Source organism: Tasmannia lanceolata, unplaced genomic scaffold (genome assembly GCF_043159265.1).
Source record: "Tasmannia lanceolata isolate RefF3 unplaced genomic scaffold, GAP_Taslan_0.1 ptg000015l, whole genome shotgun sequence".
Classification (NCBI taxonomy): domain Eukaryota; kingdom Viridiplantae; phylum Streptophyta; class Magnoliopsida; order Canellales; family Winteraceae; genus Tasmannia; species Tasmannia lanceolata.
In genome coordinates, this window is record NW_027518692.1 from 48433127 (window position 1) to 48448686 (window position 15560).

At 38.3% G+C, this 15560-nt stretch overlaps 3 protein-coding genes across 4 annotated transcripts; 2 read left to right on the forward strand and 1 right to left on the reverse strand.

The window, feature by feature from the left end:
• The first annotated feature begins 599 nt into the window (after positions 1–599).
• LOC143891777 (chlorophyll a-b binding protein, chloroplastic-like) lies at positions 600–1551 on the forward strand. The gene has a single exon (XM_077396307.1). The coding sequence runs from the start codon at positions 649–651 to the stop codon at positions 1432–1434; it is 786 nt and encodes a 261-aa protein (XP_077252422.1). The 5' UTR covers positions 600–648; the 3' UTR covers positions 1435–1551.
• Positions 1552–3951: 2400 nt separating this feature from the next.
• Positions 3952–7909, forward strand: FAP3 (Chalcone-flavanone isomerase family protein). Of its 2 annotated transcripts, XM_077396310.1 has the most exons (6): positions 3952–4225; positions 5263–5364; positions 6656–6811; positions 6896–7110; positions 7327–7501; positions 7715–7909. In XM_077396310.1, exons 1-5 carry the CDS (start codon positions 4045–4047, stop codon positions 7483–7485), a joined length of 813 nt encoding a protein of 270 aa, XP_077252425.1. In that variant the 5' UTR covers positions 3952–4044; the 3' UTR covers positions 7486–7501; positions 7715–7909. The 2 variants fall into 2 exon arrangements, with proteins under 2 accessions (XP_077252425.1, XP_077252424.1); XM_077396309.1 differs by lacking the exon at positions 7715–7909 and having other exon boundaries at positions 7327–7667.
• Positions 7910–9412: 1503 nt separating this feature from the next.
• Positions 9413–15221, reverse strand: LOC143846123 (uncharacterized). The gene is made up of 4 exons (XM_077354539.1): positions 14887–15221; positions 11470–12095; positions 10339–10854; positions 9413–9761 (listed from the first exon to the last, which is right to left on the reverse strand). The coding sequence occupies exons 1-4, from the start codon at positions 15119–15121 to the stop codon at positions 9627–9629; spliced, it is 1512 nt and encodes a 503-aa protein (XP_077210654.1). The 5' UTR covers positions 15122–15221; the 3' UTR covers positions 9413–9626.
• Positions 15222–15560: the final 339 nt, after the last annotated feature.

Below are 15560 nucleotides of genomic sequence, written 5' to 3' on the forward strand. Positions count from 1 at the left end.
TAACCTGTCCCAACCCGAGCCTCGATCAAGGAGGTTCAACCCTAACCCAACCTGATCCCTAAATCTATCATCCCTAACCCAACCCATCTAACCTATCTTTTCCAAATTGGGTTGGGTTGAATTGGATTGGCCTAGAGGGGGAAAAAACAAACACACACAAAACAACATTAACTTATTATTCTGAAAATCGTGATAAGCCCCGGTTAGGTCGGGTCGGGTCGGGTCAGGTTGCCCAAAACAACGTCAACCCGAACCCATTCTAAAATCAAATCGGGATGGCTTTTCTCAATCCTAACGCAACCTGGCCCAACCCAACCCGAGCGGGTTCAACCAGCCCGGTTTGGGTTGAGCCGGCTCAAGTTGCATCCCTCTCATATCTATCCGGGCTTTGTTGCTACTAGCTAGGTATATTATCCAAATGACATGTGGCATGCCTCGATTGCTAGATAGTAAGAAGAATATCAGGACTTCATGCATGGCATAGGGAGTGGCAACTAGGCAGTAAACATCAAGCTATAGTATTGGCATCAACCAATGAGAAGGGCGATATAGATATCCATAGATAAGAATCAGACAACTATTTAAACAGACCCACCAACACTACTCTTCACAACATTCCCTCCACTACACAAAAAAACACAGCTTAACATGGCTTCAATGGCCCTCTCCTCTCCCTCTCTTGCCGGAAAGGCTCTCAACCTCGCCCCCTTTTCCTCCCAACTCCTCGGCGAAGGTAGGGTCACAATGCGTAAGACCGTACCCAAACCCTCAGGCAGCCCGTGGTATGGGCCCGACCGAGTCAAGTACTTGGGACCGCTCTCCGGTGATCCCCCATCCTACCTCACTGGAGAATTTCCAGGTGATTACGGGTGGGACACCGCCGGGCTCTCAGCTGACCCCGAGACCTTCGCGAAGAACCGCGAGCTCGAGGTCATCCATTGCCGGTGGGCCATGCTCGGAGCTCTTGGGTGCGTCTTCCCAGAGCTACTCGCTCGCAACGGAGTCAAATTTGGTGAGGCCGTGTGGTTCAAGGCAGGTTCACAAATCTTTAGTGAGGGTGGACTGGACTACTTGGGTAACCCTAGCTTGGTTCATGCACAGAGCATTTTGGCTATCTGGGCTTGTCAAGTCATCTTGATGGGTGCCGTCGAGGGCTACCGGATTGCTGGTGGGCCACTTGGGGAAGTGGTGGACCCACTCTACCCTGGTGGTAGTTTTGATCCTTTGGGTCTCGCCGATGATCCGGAGGCATTTGCAGAATTGAAGGTGAAGGAGATTAAGAATGGAAGGTTGGCTATGTTCTCCATGTTTGGATTCTTTGTTCAGGCCATTGTGACTGGCAAGGGTCCATTGGAGAACCTGGCGGACCACCTTGCGGATCCCGTTAACAACAACGCTTGGGCCTATGCCACCAACTTTGTGCCCGGAAAGTGAGAGGGGAACGCCCCTTCATCTTGCTTGAAATCAATGCAAGTGTGTGAATTAAGATCATTGTGTAAATTATTTATTGGGATTTTATTTTCTAATGGTTTTCCGCCAAGGGTTTTTTAATCCAACTGCTCTGCTAACATTATTAGATCATGATCTCATATCAATCATAGGTACCTAGACAATATGCCAAAACCCATAAGAATGCGTAAAGTTGGTCCCTTAAATCACATTCATGACTGGTTGCACGTAGTTGTTTCGTAGAGCAGTGGTGAAGTAGAACTTAAGTGGTCAAACAAGTGTAGCAGTGAAAACAAGTGTAATAGCAGTGGAGTAGTCTTCTTATAGAGTAGTGGTAAGTAGTGTTTGGTTGTCAAGTCGTTTTTTGTTGTTGTTGTCATTACCAGATGGGGGCAATAAGAGTGTCATTACCAATTTAAAAGAGAGAAAAATGCTAATTCCCAAGACTCTACTTAGCAAAAAACCACCTTTTCTCAGGTACTTTGGCGGGGCACAAAAGTTATGCTACATGAGCAGACAAGGGAGAGGGAGAAAAGTGAGGGGACAAGGCAGGTAGTTTCCTATTAGTTTTAACCAAAACATGCAACCAAACGCGACTGGTAGACTATGTGGCACATTAATGCTGGTCAAAACACTAGTAAGCCTTAGAAACTGTGCACCCACCCATGGTTGTAACAGAAATTTGTAAAGAGAATACACCCAAACTCTAACTGTAGCTTCAATTTACAAAATTCCAGTAGAATATCTAGCTCATGGATATGTGATTTCCTACTCTCCAACAGAGGGCCCCAATCCAAGTCCCTACGAGCATTTGATTCTTTAGACCTTTCAGTGGCGATCAGGTTTCCTTCAACAAATAAAATTTGATAGATTTAACATTGAACCTTTCAGTGTGACTAGGATTTCCAAAGCTATTGTTCAAGAAGAAACTATGCCAGAAAATATGGAAATAAAGGTGCTGGAACTCAACGAGAAGGATGAAAAGTGTCTGAGAAAGTTGAAGGGATCATTCAAAATTATATGAACTTCTACCTGATTTTCCACATGGAGAAAAGAAAACAGTTTAAATGGAGAAAGCTTTGAAACTTGACAAAATCACTTCTTTTTTTAATTGGGGTAGCTCAGAAAGTAGTAGAATAAGAAGTCAAAAGGGAGGAGACAAGCATTTGATTTGTCTAAAAGAATAGTGGAATAGTGGTAAATAGTGTTTGGTTGCGCGGCAGCTCTCTTGGAAGTAGTGGAAAAAAGTAGGGTTGTCATTACCAAACAAAAGAGAGTGAAGAGAGAGATAGGGAAAAGAGAGAAAGAGAGAAAAGACAATACCTTTTCCAGTATTCTTCTATGAAAAATTTTAACATTTTGGTAGAATTTGGTTGGAAGATGAGTAGAGAGGACATTATTGCCACGTGTGCAAAAAAAAGCAATAATGGTGTCTAGAAAATGTTGGGGAGTTAAATGGAACTTCAGTGCAATATTAACAGCTAAAGAAGCAATCCGCATTCATCGGCATTTGAAATTCTAATGAATGCTGAGCGTTTGTGCAACCAACAATGGACCGAGGTCATCTGACGGATTCAAAGGATCATAACATTAATTTACAGGATTTGTGTGCAGCAGCTAGATCCCTATAGTATCCATTGGATCCACATCCTAAGATCCGATAGTATTTCAGAGTAACCACAAGATAGAGCATCCTAGATCTGAATGCAGTGCACTAATATAAAATATATTCCTCATAATTTTATTATAAAAAATATTCTTCATAATTTTGTTCATTTAACACCCCCCACTCGAAGTCCTAATTTTGCACAATGTAACCTCTAATGATCAACCTGGTTGATGAGTAATTCTAGTAATTTCACTCTTAATCCTATTCTTCAATCTAGACCGTTGATCTTAAATTAATGACGGCTCTACATAAGATTAGTTAGGGATGCCAATGGATTCACTTCACATCAGATCTACCTATGTCTTGGTCCATCCATTTTGATCCCTTGTCTCTTAGATAATTTTTCGAGTTTTTGGATCCTACTATCTAATCCTGGGTCAAATTGAACGATGCATTGGAGTGTCTTTGGTCTTGCTTAGCCTAATTCAAGTACATCATCTAAGTCTGGGTAGTGTAGTTAAACAGATTAAGCCAAATAAAGTTCTATTTTGGGTGAAACTCTAGGAGACATTTTTTCGATAAATAATGAGTTAGTCTATGCAGACTGGAGATGATCAGAGAGGCAATAGAAGATCCAGCTCGATCGATCACCGCCATGACCGATCGAGATAAATTTCTTGATCTTCTTTTGTACTCTAGTTTATTTGCATGGTTAGATCCATTTAGATCTGATTATATCTAGTGTTTGTGAATGTTTTACCTATCCAGGTTTTATCAGATAAGGTGGAGCCCATTGGGGCATGCCTGAGCAGTCTAGTCCTCCAAAATTGAGCGTGGGAAATGGGGTCAGATCGATTTTTGTCTACGGCGGATATTACCCCTTCAAATATTCAATGCCTTTTGGGGGTGAAATCTATCAAAATTTGAGGGCCACAATGAGACACTGTGTCTAAAAACTTGAGAGAGAAAAAACAAAGAGATCTGAAATGGTTGGGGTGATTTCAACTCCATCTGCTCTCTTGGCACCCGTACCTAAATCCCACCCTCAGCTCTCTTTTGCCGGGAAAAGCCTACTTCAGTTTTATCAAATCCACCCAAAAGTTCCCTCCACATTTCCCCATTTCACATTCAATGAGAGATTTCGAACTCCAATTGTCAAAGCTTCAGGTAAAAAGTGCTCTTACATTGTTTATCTACACTGCCCATCATGATTTTTTTCTTTCTTTCTTGTATTTAAATCTCCTAATCTTTCACTTTTTAAATGAAAAAAATGGTAGAAATTGAAATTACAAGTTAATAAATTTTTTTATTTTTGAAGAATATCAAGATATATTCTCTTTTTTAAGATGTATAATCTAGTAGCATTTCTGTTGAGGGGGAGGAAATGTTTTTGGGTTTTGTGTTCTTCTCTGTATTTTAGCCATTTTATCCATTATTTTATGCAAAAAGAAACGAATTAGTTTGACATTTTTTATTTGAATTCTAATTCAAATATAAGGGTATTTTAGACATTTTCCATCCCCATGATTCATGTGAGATTGCTTTGGGCTGCCGACAGTCTTGCTGTTTGTGGGTGTCCATGATTTCTGCCTGGAGAGTGGAGCAAAAAGGACTAAAACACCCTCTTATTTGAAAAACACCCAATATGTTAAGGAAAATAAAATCTATTAGCCTACAATTGTCCAAAATAAACAGATATTTTGTCAACTGAAGGTGGATCGTGGATCTTTCTTATGATTTCCATTATTTGTGTGAAGGCCATCCATGATTTGGCCCTGATTTTTTTAATGACATTTGGCCCTAACAATCAGAACAATTAGCAAATTATGAATTGTATATTTATGACATTTTTTCTCTCTTTATCTTCTATACCTTTCATCTGGTTTATAGGATAGTTTCAACAATATAATTTCGCCTAACATAAGTTACATCCTAAAAATATGAATCTACACAGCCCAGCAGGAGCAATACCACATTTTTTCTCTGCCCAATCTTGTATTAATGAGGGACTTATCGTTCAGTGATCGATACTTTTCATATTGTTCACCAACTAGGCTGATTCTTGAAGAAGCCAAGTCTAACTCAGCCCTGGTGCCATACATATTTGAGCCCTGTATCCAAGTTTTGAGACAGTAGTACAACTCTTGAATCATGACCAAGATAAAACGTTTAACCTCGCTTGGTTCCTAAATGCATTGATGCAGTTGGAAGTGCAGAATTCGTCGTCGAGCCAGGGACCAAAGTGAAATTTCCATCTGTGGTGAGCGTACCAGGGTGTTCAAACTCATTGGTTTTGCTTGGCACAGGTTTGTTTCTATGCATTTACCCTTGAAAAATAGTAGTAGCCTTACATGAGAACTCTGCTATGATGGTGGCATCAATGTGTTATTTTGTTCTTTTTTTCCATTGCCAGCAACACATTAGTTTAAATCTATGTGATGTGTATGATATGGGCATTACATGTAAATGTAGGTGAAAGGAAAAATACCATGTAAGATCCAAGGAAACTGTTATATTTTCTTTAACTTCAGCAATGAGTATGATCTCACACAGATGGGATTGTGAATTTTGGATGTTATTGCTGTACATCATGAGACATATCTTGAAGATGAAAAAACGAGGCTTATATGTCACCTATTGGGCATCAACTGGCATAGTAGGCCTAAATGTTGGGACTCATGTAGGTTTACAGAGGGAAGATGAATATGTTTTGGATTTTGAGAACCGGTTGAGGCACTGATTATTGGACTCAAATTTATGTTTAATTTTGAGTTTGATAATCAGTATTGGAATCACCATCGGTTCTCAAAATCCAAAACAAACATGGCCTTAGAGATTATTAGGTCGTGAACAAGTGGTGGCAAGTTCGAGGGCCTGTGTCCTTATCCTCAAACCAGCAAAACTTTATACATCTGACACACCCTTATTGAGATTCATAGGTTCATGTTGAGAGTCAGCAAACTACATGGAGGGCATGTTTCAGAAGGAACCATCAGTTATCTAATATCTCCCTAATATAGTGGCACTTAGTCGCAGTATGTACTTTTTTTTTTGAAGAAAAGATAATTATATTCAAGGTATAAATAAGAAATTACAGATTCACATCAATTGGAGAGTAGCGCCAGAGTAAAAGGAGTCCCTCAATGCCCTGGATTTAGCGAGGCAGTCCACAAAGTCATTTGCACTCCTACGAACATGAACAAAAGAGAGGAATCCATCGTTAATCATAAAACTAATAGTCGCAGTATGTTCTGACTCTGACTGAACGTGCTGTTATTATCTACTCATTATTGCTATCGTAATCACTTATCTGATTGCATGGTATTTTCAATTGATGGAAGTACACAAAGGCCCTGTTTGTTTAAGATTACGCCAACATATTGCGAGTCCAAAACCAATTATTCGACACAAATTTATGATTAATTTTGAGTCCAATAATTGGTTTTGGAGTCACAATTGGTTGGCATAATCTCAATCGAACAGGGCCTTACTAAATGTAACATGTGCTAAATGTCGTTGCTTAGAGTTAATCTAAGATCCTGATTATATGTGGTTGCAATTATATCGCAGTTAGTTCTGACTTTCTTCTACTGACAGGTTATAGAGAGAAGGTTTTCGCAATTATAGGTGTCAAAGTCTATGCTGCAGGGTTATATGTAAACCCTTCTATCACAGCACAACTCAATGATTGGAAAGGAAAATCAGCTGCTCAAATTCTAGAGGATTCTTCCCTGGTCCGCACTGTTTTTGAAGGTATCATTGATCAAATTCTCTTCTTTCTTGCTAGCAAAGAGGACTTTCAATATTTATTGCTGATGAGGACTTTCTCTTGAACAGCACCTTCAGAAAAATCGTTACAGATCGTTCTAGTTAGAGATGTGGATGGAAAGACCTTTTGGGATGCCTTGAATGATGCCATCTCACCAAGGATCAAAGTACCTACTTCTGTTGATGAATTTGCACTGTCGACATTCTGCAACACCTTTCAAGGGAGACCTCTTAAGCAAGGAACTTTTATATTCTTGACTTGGGTGGAGCCATCCAAGATGCTAGTAAGCCCACACACATGCATGAGAACATAATATACATGTCTTAGCATGCATAAATATAAAATGCATGTATGCATGATCCATGTGACCATACATTCAAGAATGCATGTATGCATGTCTAGAACTGTGAAAGCCACTGTATACATGCATAGGTAGAATTTGCATTTTTCACTGAGCTTGCCTATGTTTTAATTCAGATGGATCTTATTTTTTTTGCAGGTTTCCATCTCATCCGATGGTTTCCCTTCGAATGTGAATGCCAAGATCGAATCCATTAATGTCTCTTCATCACTTTTCAATGTCTTTTTAGGAGATGCTCCTGTTTCTCCCCAACTGAAAGTCTCAGTTGCTAATGGGCTGGCAATGTCGCTCAAGTAGATTCCATCAACTGCAAGTTAGTTTACCTATTTTGCTCAGAGAATAGTTACATATGTGATCTTTTGAGTTGCCATTCAAATTTTGTAATCATTAGAGATTAGGACATCTCAGAAATTGTTCAAGGAATAATTATATAATTGTGTCTCTAGATTTGCTTATCAAGGTTCCATGGAAATTCTATATGGCTGGAGTACCTTCTGTATCAACTCTTACTTGAATTGACTTGCAGTGAAAACTACGAGGTCTTTATGCAAAGGAAATTGAAAAGGGATAAGGAATTAAAACAGAAAAGCCATGAAGAGGTATGAAGAGTTTCTCCAATGCCTTCTTCCATGTTCTTAAGCTTGGAATAATAGAAATGTATGAACCTTGAAAAATCTCTAAATACTCTTGTGAAATCCTCCTTCATTCTAGATAATATGCTGACAAAGGAAAAACAAAAATCTCCACGACTCTGCATCCTATAGTGGAGACTTCCACCGGATTCACCCTATGGCTTTTCCCTCTCTATTGGTTTCACGTAAATGTTTGATGTTCTCATGTGATTGCTCTCGTAGTGTTTGATGAGTTGTCATAGTTAGACTTGCTCTATTATTATTATTGTTGTTGTTGTTGCTGCTATTCCTTGGTTTAATCCTATCACTTTGTTATTGCAAATTTTGATACTTTTTAGTTAGTTGATTCTTTAATTGTCACATAGACTTGCTTTGGGAGTTTCATTGGTTTTTTCTCGGTAAAAATCACACAAGTGATATTGGAGAATATTTTGTATAGCAGCAGAGTTGATGTGTGTGGATTGAAATGGAGGGTTCTATAGGAGCCATGGTCAAGCTTAGCAGGTCAAGTTGGGTGATTTAGAAACCAAAATTGGAATATATCCTTTATTGTAAGGATTTGTATGAACCCATTGAGGTGATGAGGCCAAGCCGAATGACATATCCGATAGAGATTGGAATAACTTGAGTCGAAATCCTATCGGACATATTAAGCAATGGTTGGATGACAATGTGTACCACCATGCGTTTAATGAATCATCTGCTGAATCTCTCTGGAAGAAGTTAGAGACTTTTTACAAGAGAGACGGTTAGAAACAAAGCTTTCTTAATTAGAAAGCTTGTGAACTTGAAGTTCAAAGAGGGTGGTTCCATTGTAGAGAATTCAAATGAGGTTCAGAGTATGGTGACTAGTTGTCCTCAATGAAGATGATGCTAGATGATAAGTTACATGCCTTGTTACTTTTGAGCTCCTTACCTGATATTTGTTAACTTTGGTAGTGGCAATTAGTAATTTTACTCCTAATGGTGTGCTTGCCATGAGTCAAGTTACTAATAGCTTGATTAATGAAGGGTCTAGGAGAAAAATCAAAGATAAATAGATCATTGACAAGCTCTCGTCACAGAACAGGGGGTAGAAATAGAAGTAGAGGGCCACAAAATCGTGACAAATCTAAAGGAAGGTCAATATCTAAGAGATAAGGTTAAATACTACCAATGTGGTAAGGAGGGTCACATAAAGAGGAATTGTCGGATTTAGAAAAGTGAATAGAAAGAAAGTAAAAATCAATAGAAGATTAACTGTATGAACGCTAAAGCTACCGTATCTGATGAAGAAGCAATGACTCTCTCTTTTGGAGAAGAACAATATTTGTACGTTGCAGTTCAGAGTGTAGAGTGGGTTGTTGATACAATTGCATCTTACCACGCTACTCCCAGTTGGGTGTTCTTCACTTCATGCAGCCTTTTTTTAGTAGCACAAAAATAACACCATATCAGCCAAAAATCAAGAATATTGTGAAAATGTAATAAATAGTTAGATTTTACATTTATACAACACAAAAGACACCATATGATTCAGAGCCATATGGATATAGTGAAAATTGAAATAAATATTTAAAATTCTGGTGTTATTCTAGCTCAAACAATTGAACGATTCACAAATTACCATAACTTATTACTATTACTATCTATTAGAGGCTGAGGTTGAGCTGGCCATAGCTTTGATAAAAAAAAAATGAATTGAAACTACCTAAGCTACAACCATTTGGTATAATGAATACTCCAAAAGAATGTGAGTTAGTACAAAAAAAAGGAAATAAATTCTTTGTTGAAGCCTCCATTTCACTGTAGAATGAAAATAACATATCATTGGCCAGTGTCTGGAATGATGATATCAAAGTCTCTGAGTGTCCACTCTGCAACTTCACCTGCACTGATAAATATCTCAGTTCCTACATCTAAAGATGGCCATAGTCTCCTTGCTGGAGGAGTCCCTGGATCCTGCGTAAAAATGAAGCATTTTAAAATGAATAACAAAGAAGAATTTTAAATCTATGTTTGGTGACCATTCTGATCTTTCTATTTCTAGAACTCGAGAATCACTTCAATGGAGTAAACTCCATTTCGCTCAGGAAAACATAGCTGAAATATTCCAAGTGGTGTTTGGATCTAGGGAAAAGAAAATTATGGAAAATAATAATTTCCATGGAAAAAATTCGATGGAAAATAAAATTTCATGATCAGGTAGGTTTGGTTTTCCTTGGAAAACAAGGAAATTTTTTATTTTGGAAAAAAATCCACGGGAAAAGACGTTACCAAACAATATGAAATTCATTTTCTTTGGAAAAAATTCCGAAAAATTCCCTACATCCTTGTGACCCCTTATAGAACACAAAAATCAGAGAATCAGAGAGAAATGCCTCAGAAAATAGTTACCAAACAGTACCTAAATATTCACCCTTTTTTATGTATGTTACTCTTAAAAGCTGATACTACTTTCTTTCCTTAGTCAATTGAATGAGTATTCTAATTAGAATAAGATTAACACTAGGAAGGGATTAGGGATTAGAGTAGATACCTGGTAGAAATACAGTGCTTGCGACATCCTTCCCACGTCTAGTTCCCAAGTCCTTGGATCCCCAATCCACCCTTCACCTGGCTTTGTTGGATACCCGTAATCACCCCATGCAGGGTGGGGGAGTATCTGCATTATCTCCTGTGCTTGAGGATTGCTATATGGATCGCACAAGGTGTATGGCTCCTCGAGGTACTTTGCATTCCCAGGGGAGCAATACATGTGGTACGCTCTGTATGGATATCTGGCAGTGTCGTTACGGTGTATGTGGGTCCCATTAGGGAAGGTGTGGTAAGGTGGGCACACTTTCATGTTGTTAGGATTGCACCATGCGGTCACATTGGGATTGATAATCATCTCGCTATACCGGGTAACATCGGTCAGCACATCGCCGTCACATGGTTGGCCATTGTTCTTCCAACAACTTCCCATATCCATCAGGTAGAATTGGCTCTTTGGACCTCCTCCTTTCTTCACCTCTAATGTAATTTTCACCTTGAAATTTGGTGACTCTGGAATCTGCGTAGTTATTTTGATGCTTCAGTTGATTTGTGACAGTAATCCAGTCAAGTGGATGTGAACTTAAATTTTCCTTTTACATGGGCTGATTTTGATGCTTGTTTGATTTATTTGCGAAATCAATCAAGGGGATTTGAACTTAAATTACCCTTCATAGTGTGATTATACTTGCAAGTTATTAAACAGACTTTGTGGGTCAATTGAGAGAGAGAGAGAGAGAGAGAGAGAGAGAGAGAGAGAGAGAGAGAGAGAGAGAGAGAGAGAGAGCTAATACTCCCTGAATCAACTCAAAACTCGTCTTAATTCAAAATCTCTATAGATTAATTGGAAATTTTGTTCAAGTTTTTATCGAGTCAATAGTTACTTGTTCGAGTTGACTCAACTCTACCCACTTTTGAGTCAAGCAAGTTTTTGAACTATGAAAAAAGAAAATGATCCAGCAAAAACCACCCATAGCTAAAGATCACCATGATAAAATCTTAGCATCACCATTTTATTAAGATCGACAAGTGTAGCTTGTATTACCAAATCCCAAAGCTGAGTGCAACTTTAGCTATGGTTGTTTCACACCTGATCACTCTCATGTTTTCTATCAGTAGAAAGGAAAGAACTTACTATCTTTGTCATACCCCTTGTTTGATAATGGTAGCCACCAGAAAGTCCTTCAGTAGCATCTGACCTCAAGTAGAGCATCAACCATGGATACTTCGTAGAAGTTTTCAATACATGATTGAAAACCCAACCCCCTTTTCCAACCTCTTTTTCCCAAGTTACAGAGTAATAAGATGCATTCCCATCAATCCCTTTCCTCAAATCAGCATCCAAGTCATATGTTCCATAGAAGCTTCCCCTCATAATAGTTCTATTCTCTCCTTGTAAGCTTGTATAGTTGTGGAACACAAGGGGCTGATTCATGCACCCTTTTCGAAAGCATGGGAACTTACTTTCAGACAAAAAAGGTACCACCTTGTTCCCATTTTCAGGGCAAATGCCTGATAGTGTGTCCATATTACCATTTTTAAGCATGATCATCCAGAACTGCCATGGATTTGGGTGGTCATTTACTTGGCATTTGGAGCCCAAGTAGAGCTCTTTCTCAGCTGCATAAAGGTCTACATCAGTTAGAGCTTTACTGGTTATATTAGGGAAAGGTTCCCCCACAGTTAACATGTTGTCCTTCTCTGTGACTCTGTGGACTAACATGTACCTGAGCAACTTACAGAAGTTGCATGATTCTTCTCCTGAAAATTCAAGCAGGAAAAAAAAATGAAAAACAATGTAAGAATGGATCTACAATGCATGTATGCACGATAAAATAAAGGGATTTTTACCGATAAATCCACAATTTGTAAAATATATACAGATTATTCATTAATAATTATGCATGGATTGTTTTTGTTTTTACATCTCTATGAAACTGCAATCATTTTTAATATGAGAAATGCTAAGGCTATTTTCCTTAAGCAGAGAAATCATGATTTTAGAAGTAATTTCGGACATCTTCATCCAAAAAAACAACTCTGATGTAGAATTTAGGAACATTTTTTAAGTTAATTTTTTCGCAATTAGATAATTTTTATTGATTAATTGAGAAATATTTTCCAAATTTACGATTTTTAGGAAAAAAAAACTTAAAATCCATTGTCAGAATCAGTAGATGGTGTGCCACATATGTAGGTGTAGGCACATCAGAATGGATTGTCCTCTCACTTAAAACTCTTCAAGATAAGCTTTGGGTTTGTCCTCTCACTTAAAGTCCTCAAGATAAGCTTTGGGTTTTCAATTTTTTTTTTTTAATACACCCATTTTCCACTTAAAAACGGGCTTAAAATTTGTTCTATGCCCATTTTACATATAAAAAAAACAGAGCCTAAATGCCGTAGTTAAAGTCCTGATGTGTGGTAAGGTAAGTTAGAGGTGGAAGAAGATACCTCTAATGCCATTTGTTGGGCTAAAGGTAAAAGTGTAAGTCCTTGGAGACTAGCTAGGTTTTTGGATGAATTTTTCTTTTGCAATGTATGAGGAAAGACTTATTTCTTTTATCCACGTTCATAGGAGGGCAATGATCGATTAGGCAATTCAGGGGCCTTGCGGGATTCCTTTTATGTTGGGCAAGCTTTACCCGCTCACCTAGTGTAATCTTTTCTATTTTTTTTAATGTAGGTATCTTGATCAAAAGATTTAATCATTGGATAGACTTGCTATCTTCCTTCATGTTGACCTTTGTTCTTAGCAAAAATATTAGCAAAACATGATTGGTGGATGGTGGACAAGAGAATTTTAAGATGGACTTAATCTACCAGGATACCCAATCCCAAGAACTATTTATCCAAGGCTTGTTATCCCCATGGTGAATAGCCCCATATTCATCCCATTTTAAACCATTTTTGCCCTCCTTATATTGTTTTAATGACCATTTTCGTTATGGCAAATGATATAGGCACAACCATGTTTTGATACTACCCACGAACTCAACTTGTCCCATATTCTTGAACCAGCTATCAAAGGCTGCTGACAGCATTTTAGGAATTGAAACAGGTGGTTAAGCATATAGGACAAGGTCACCCATTATCAAAACAAGGTTGTGCCGATATCATTTCCTTAACTATAAAATCAATTCAAGGAATACCTTCGTAAATAAAATAAAAGGGCAGATTTTTCATTCCCTATTTTTTTTTAAAGATGGAAATCTTCATCTAAAGTCCAAGTTTGTTGTATCTTTCGTTCTTGAATAGTTGGTTGGATGATTTTTTTGCCAAATCTAGACTCCATCTTAGGCGTAGTGCCACAATATTTAATAACGTGTGTTATTTTATTCAATAGTAAGGGTTTTTTTTTGCTAATTATGGTTATAGTAGTTTCAAAAAATTAGTTATGCCTTCCAAAGATGAATTAATGCCCTATTCGAAAATAAAATTAACTTAAAATATAGTTATGCCTCCTTGTCCTAAGTGCATATCTATTATGATCGATAGTTGGATTAGGGTATTGGATTTGGTGATTAGGTAGTTAGGTTAGATTAGGATTATCTTCCTTATTTAATCCGTTGGGTGTTCTAAATGAACTAGGGGTGCAACTCGGGTCGGGTTGGATCGGGTTGAGGCCAACCCTAACCCAACTCGAGATACCATTACCTCAACCTTAACCCAAGCCAACCTGAAGCTCGGGTTGAGGATGGTCAACCCTAACCCAACCCGCCTCTAAATTTCTCAACCCTAACTCAACCCATCCAACATGAAATCGGGTAGGGTTGGTACGGGTTCACCTTGGACCAAACAGAAAAATACAATGACCAAAGGATAACAATATAAAACTAGAAGACGGAGGTCAGGTTCGGGTTGGGTCGCCAAGGCTTCAACCCTAACCCAACCCGAAATTAAATCGGTTGGCTTTTCCCAACCCTAACCCAACCCAAGCCGAGGAAATGCCAACCCAAGCCGAGTCAAAATCGGGTTGAACCCGTCGGGTTCGGGTTGAGCCCGACCCAAGTTGCACCCCTAAAATGAACCCTCATTAGGGCTTAATTGTAAGGCATCCCAGATTTTAATGAAAATCTCATTTCTTATCATGGTATCAGAGTCTAGCCCTGAACACAAAATGCCATGATCGTTCTCCAATGGACAATCGATCTAGCTGTCCGCCTGGCCATAGTAAATCCAAAAAGATTTAGTGAAATCAATCCCTTATTACGCCATTTGCTCAAAACTTCTCCAACTAGCTAGACCGATTCAATAATATGTATTATGGGACAAAGATGGTATTATATTTCTAGGATTTTTTTATGTTGCCTATCCTTTAACTTTTTTCTATCCCTTGTGCCATCAGCATAATCTCAACCGTCGATCTAGTGGGTTCGGGTTCGTACCGTGAATGAGCTGAATGAGCTACACCGCAATTTGCTTAATCAACCATATAATATCATTTGGTCCTAAGATTTTTCTAATATGAGCCCTTCTAAGTTCTACCAAATAGAAAATCCAGATCATCAGACCATGGCAATGTGTATTGTATTGCTAGAATCAGAGAACTCACCTTCTTGATAAGAAGCCTTGTAAACATCAAAGCAATCAGCTACTCTTGGGCTTCCCATATTGGGAGCTTCTTCTCCAACCTCATTGCAGAAATTCCAAGCTTCAAGTGCCAATCTCAGACCATCTCTTCTCATTCCAGGATCCCCCAAAGCAGAAATATAATCTTTTCCTAACGAGAAAGACAAACCTGCCAAGATGACTAGAAGAAACCCTTCCAATTTCCATCTCTCTACCATTGATATTACATAGAAGGTCTGCAAAAAATAACCTATAGAAACATGTACATGTATATAAGAGGTTTCTTAAGGAATAAGAAGAAAAAGAACGTTGAATTTAGGTGAGATGATGACCGTATAAAAGATTTAATAACACCTCATTTTCATCTTAATTATTCTTCTAGTCGTTGGAGGGATGCTTTCTTCATGTAAGAGGAGAAAGAAGAAAATGATGCTTCCTTGTATTGGACTCTTTGTGTGAAAAGAGAAATGGATTGTGTTCTCCTTAAGGCAAGCAACTCCATTTCAATACATGCACAAGATTGAGGAATCGATCTTAATTCTCAAATATCTATATACTATTATGGTTTATATAATATAAGGAGAAAAGTTGGTTGTTACATCTACTTCTCACGTATAATTTAAGTTCTTATAAACCTAAATGGGGATTGTCCAGGCA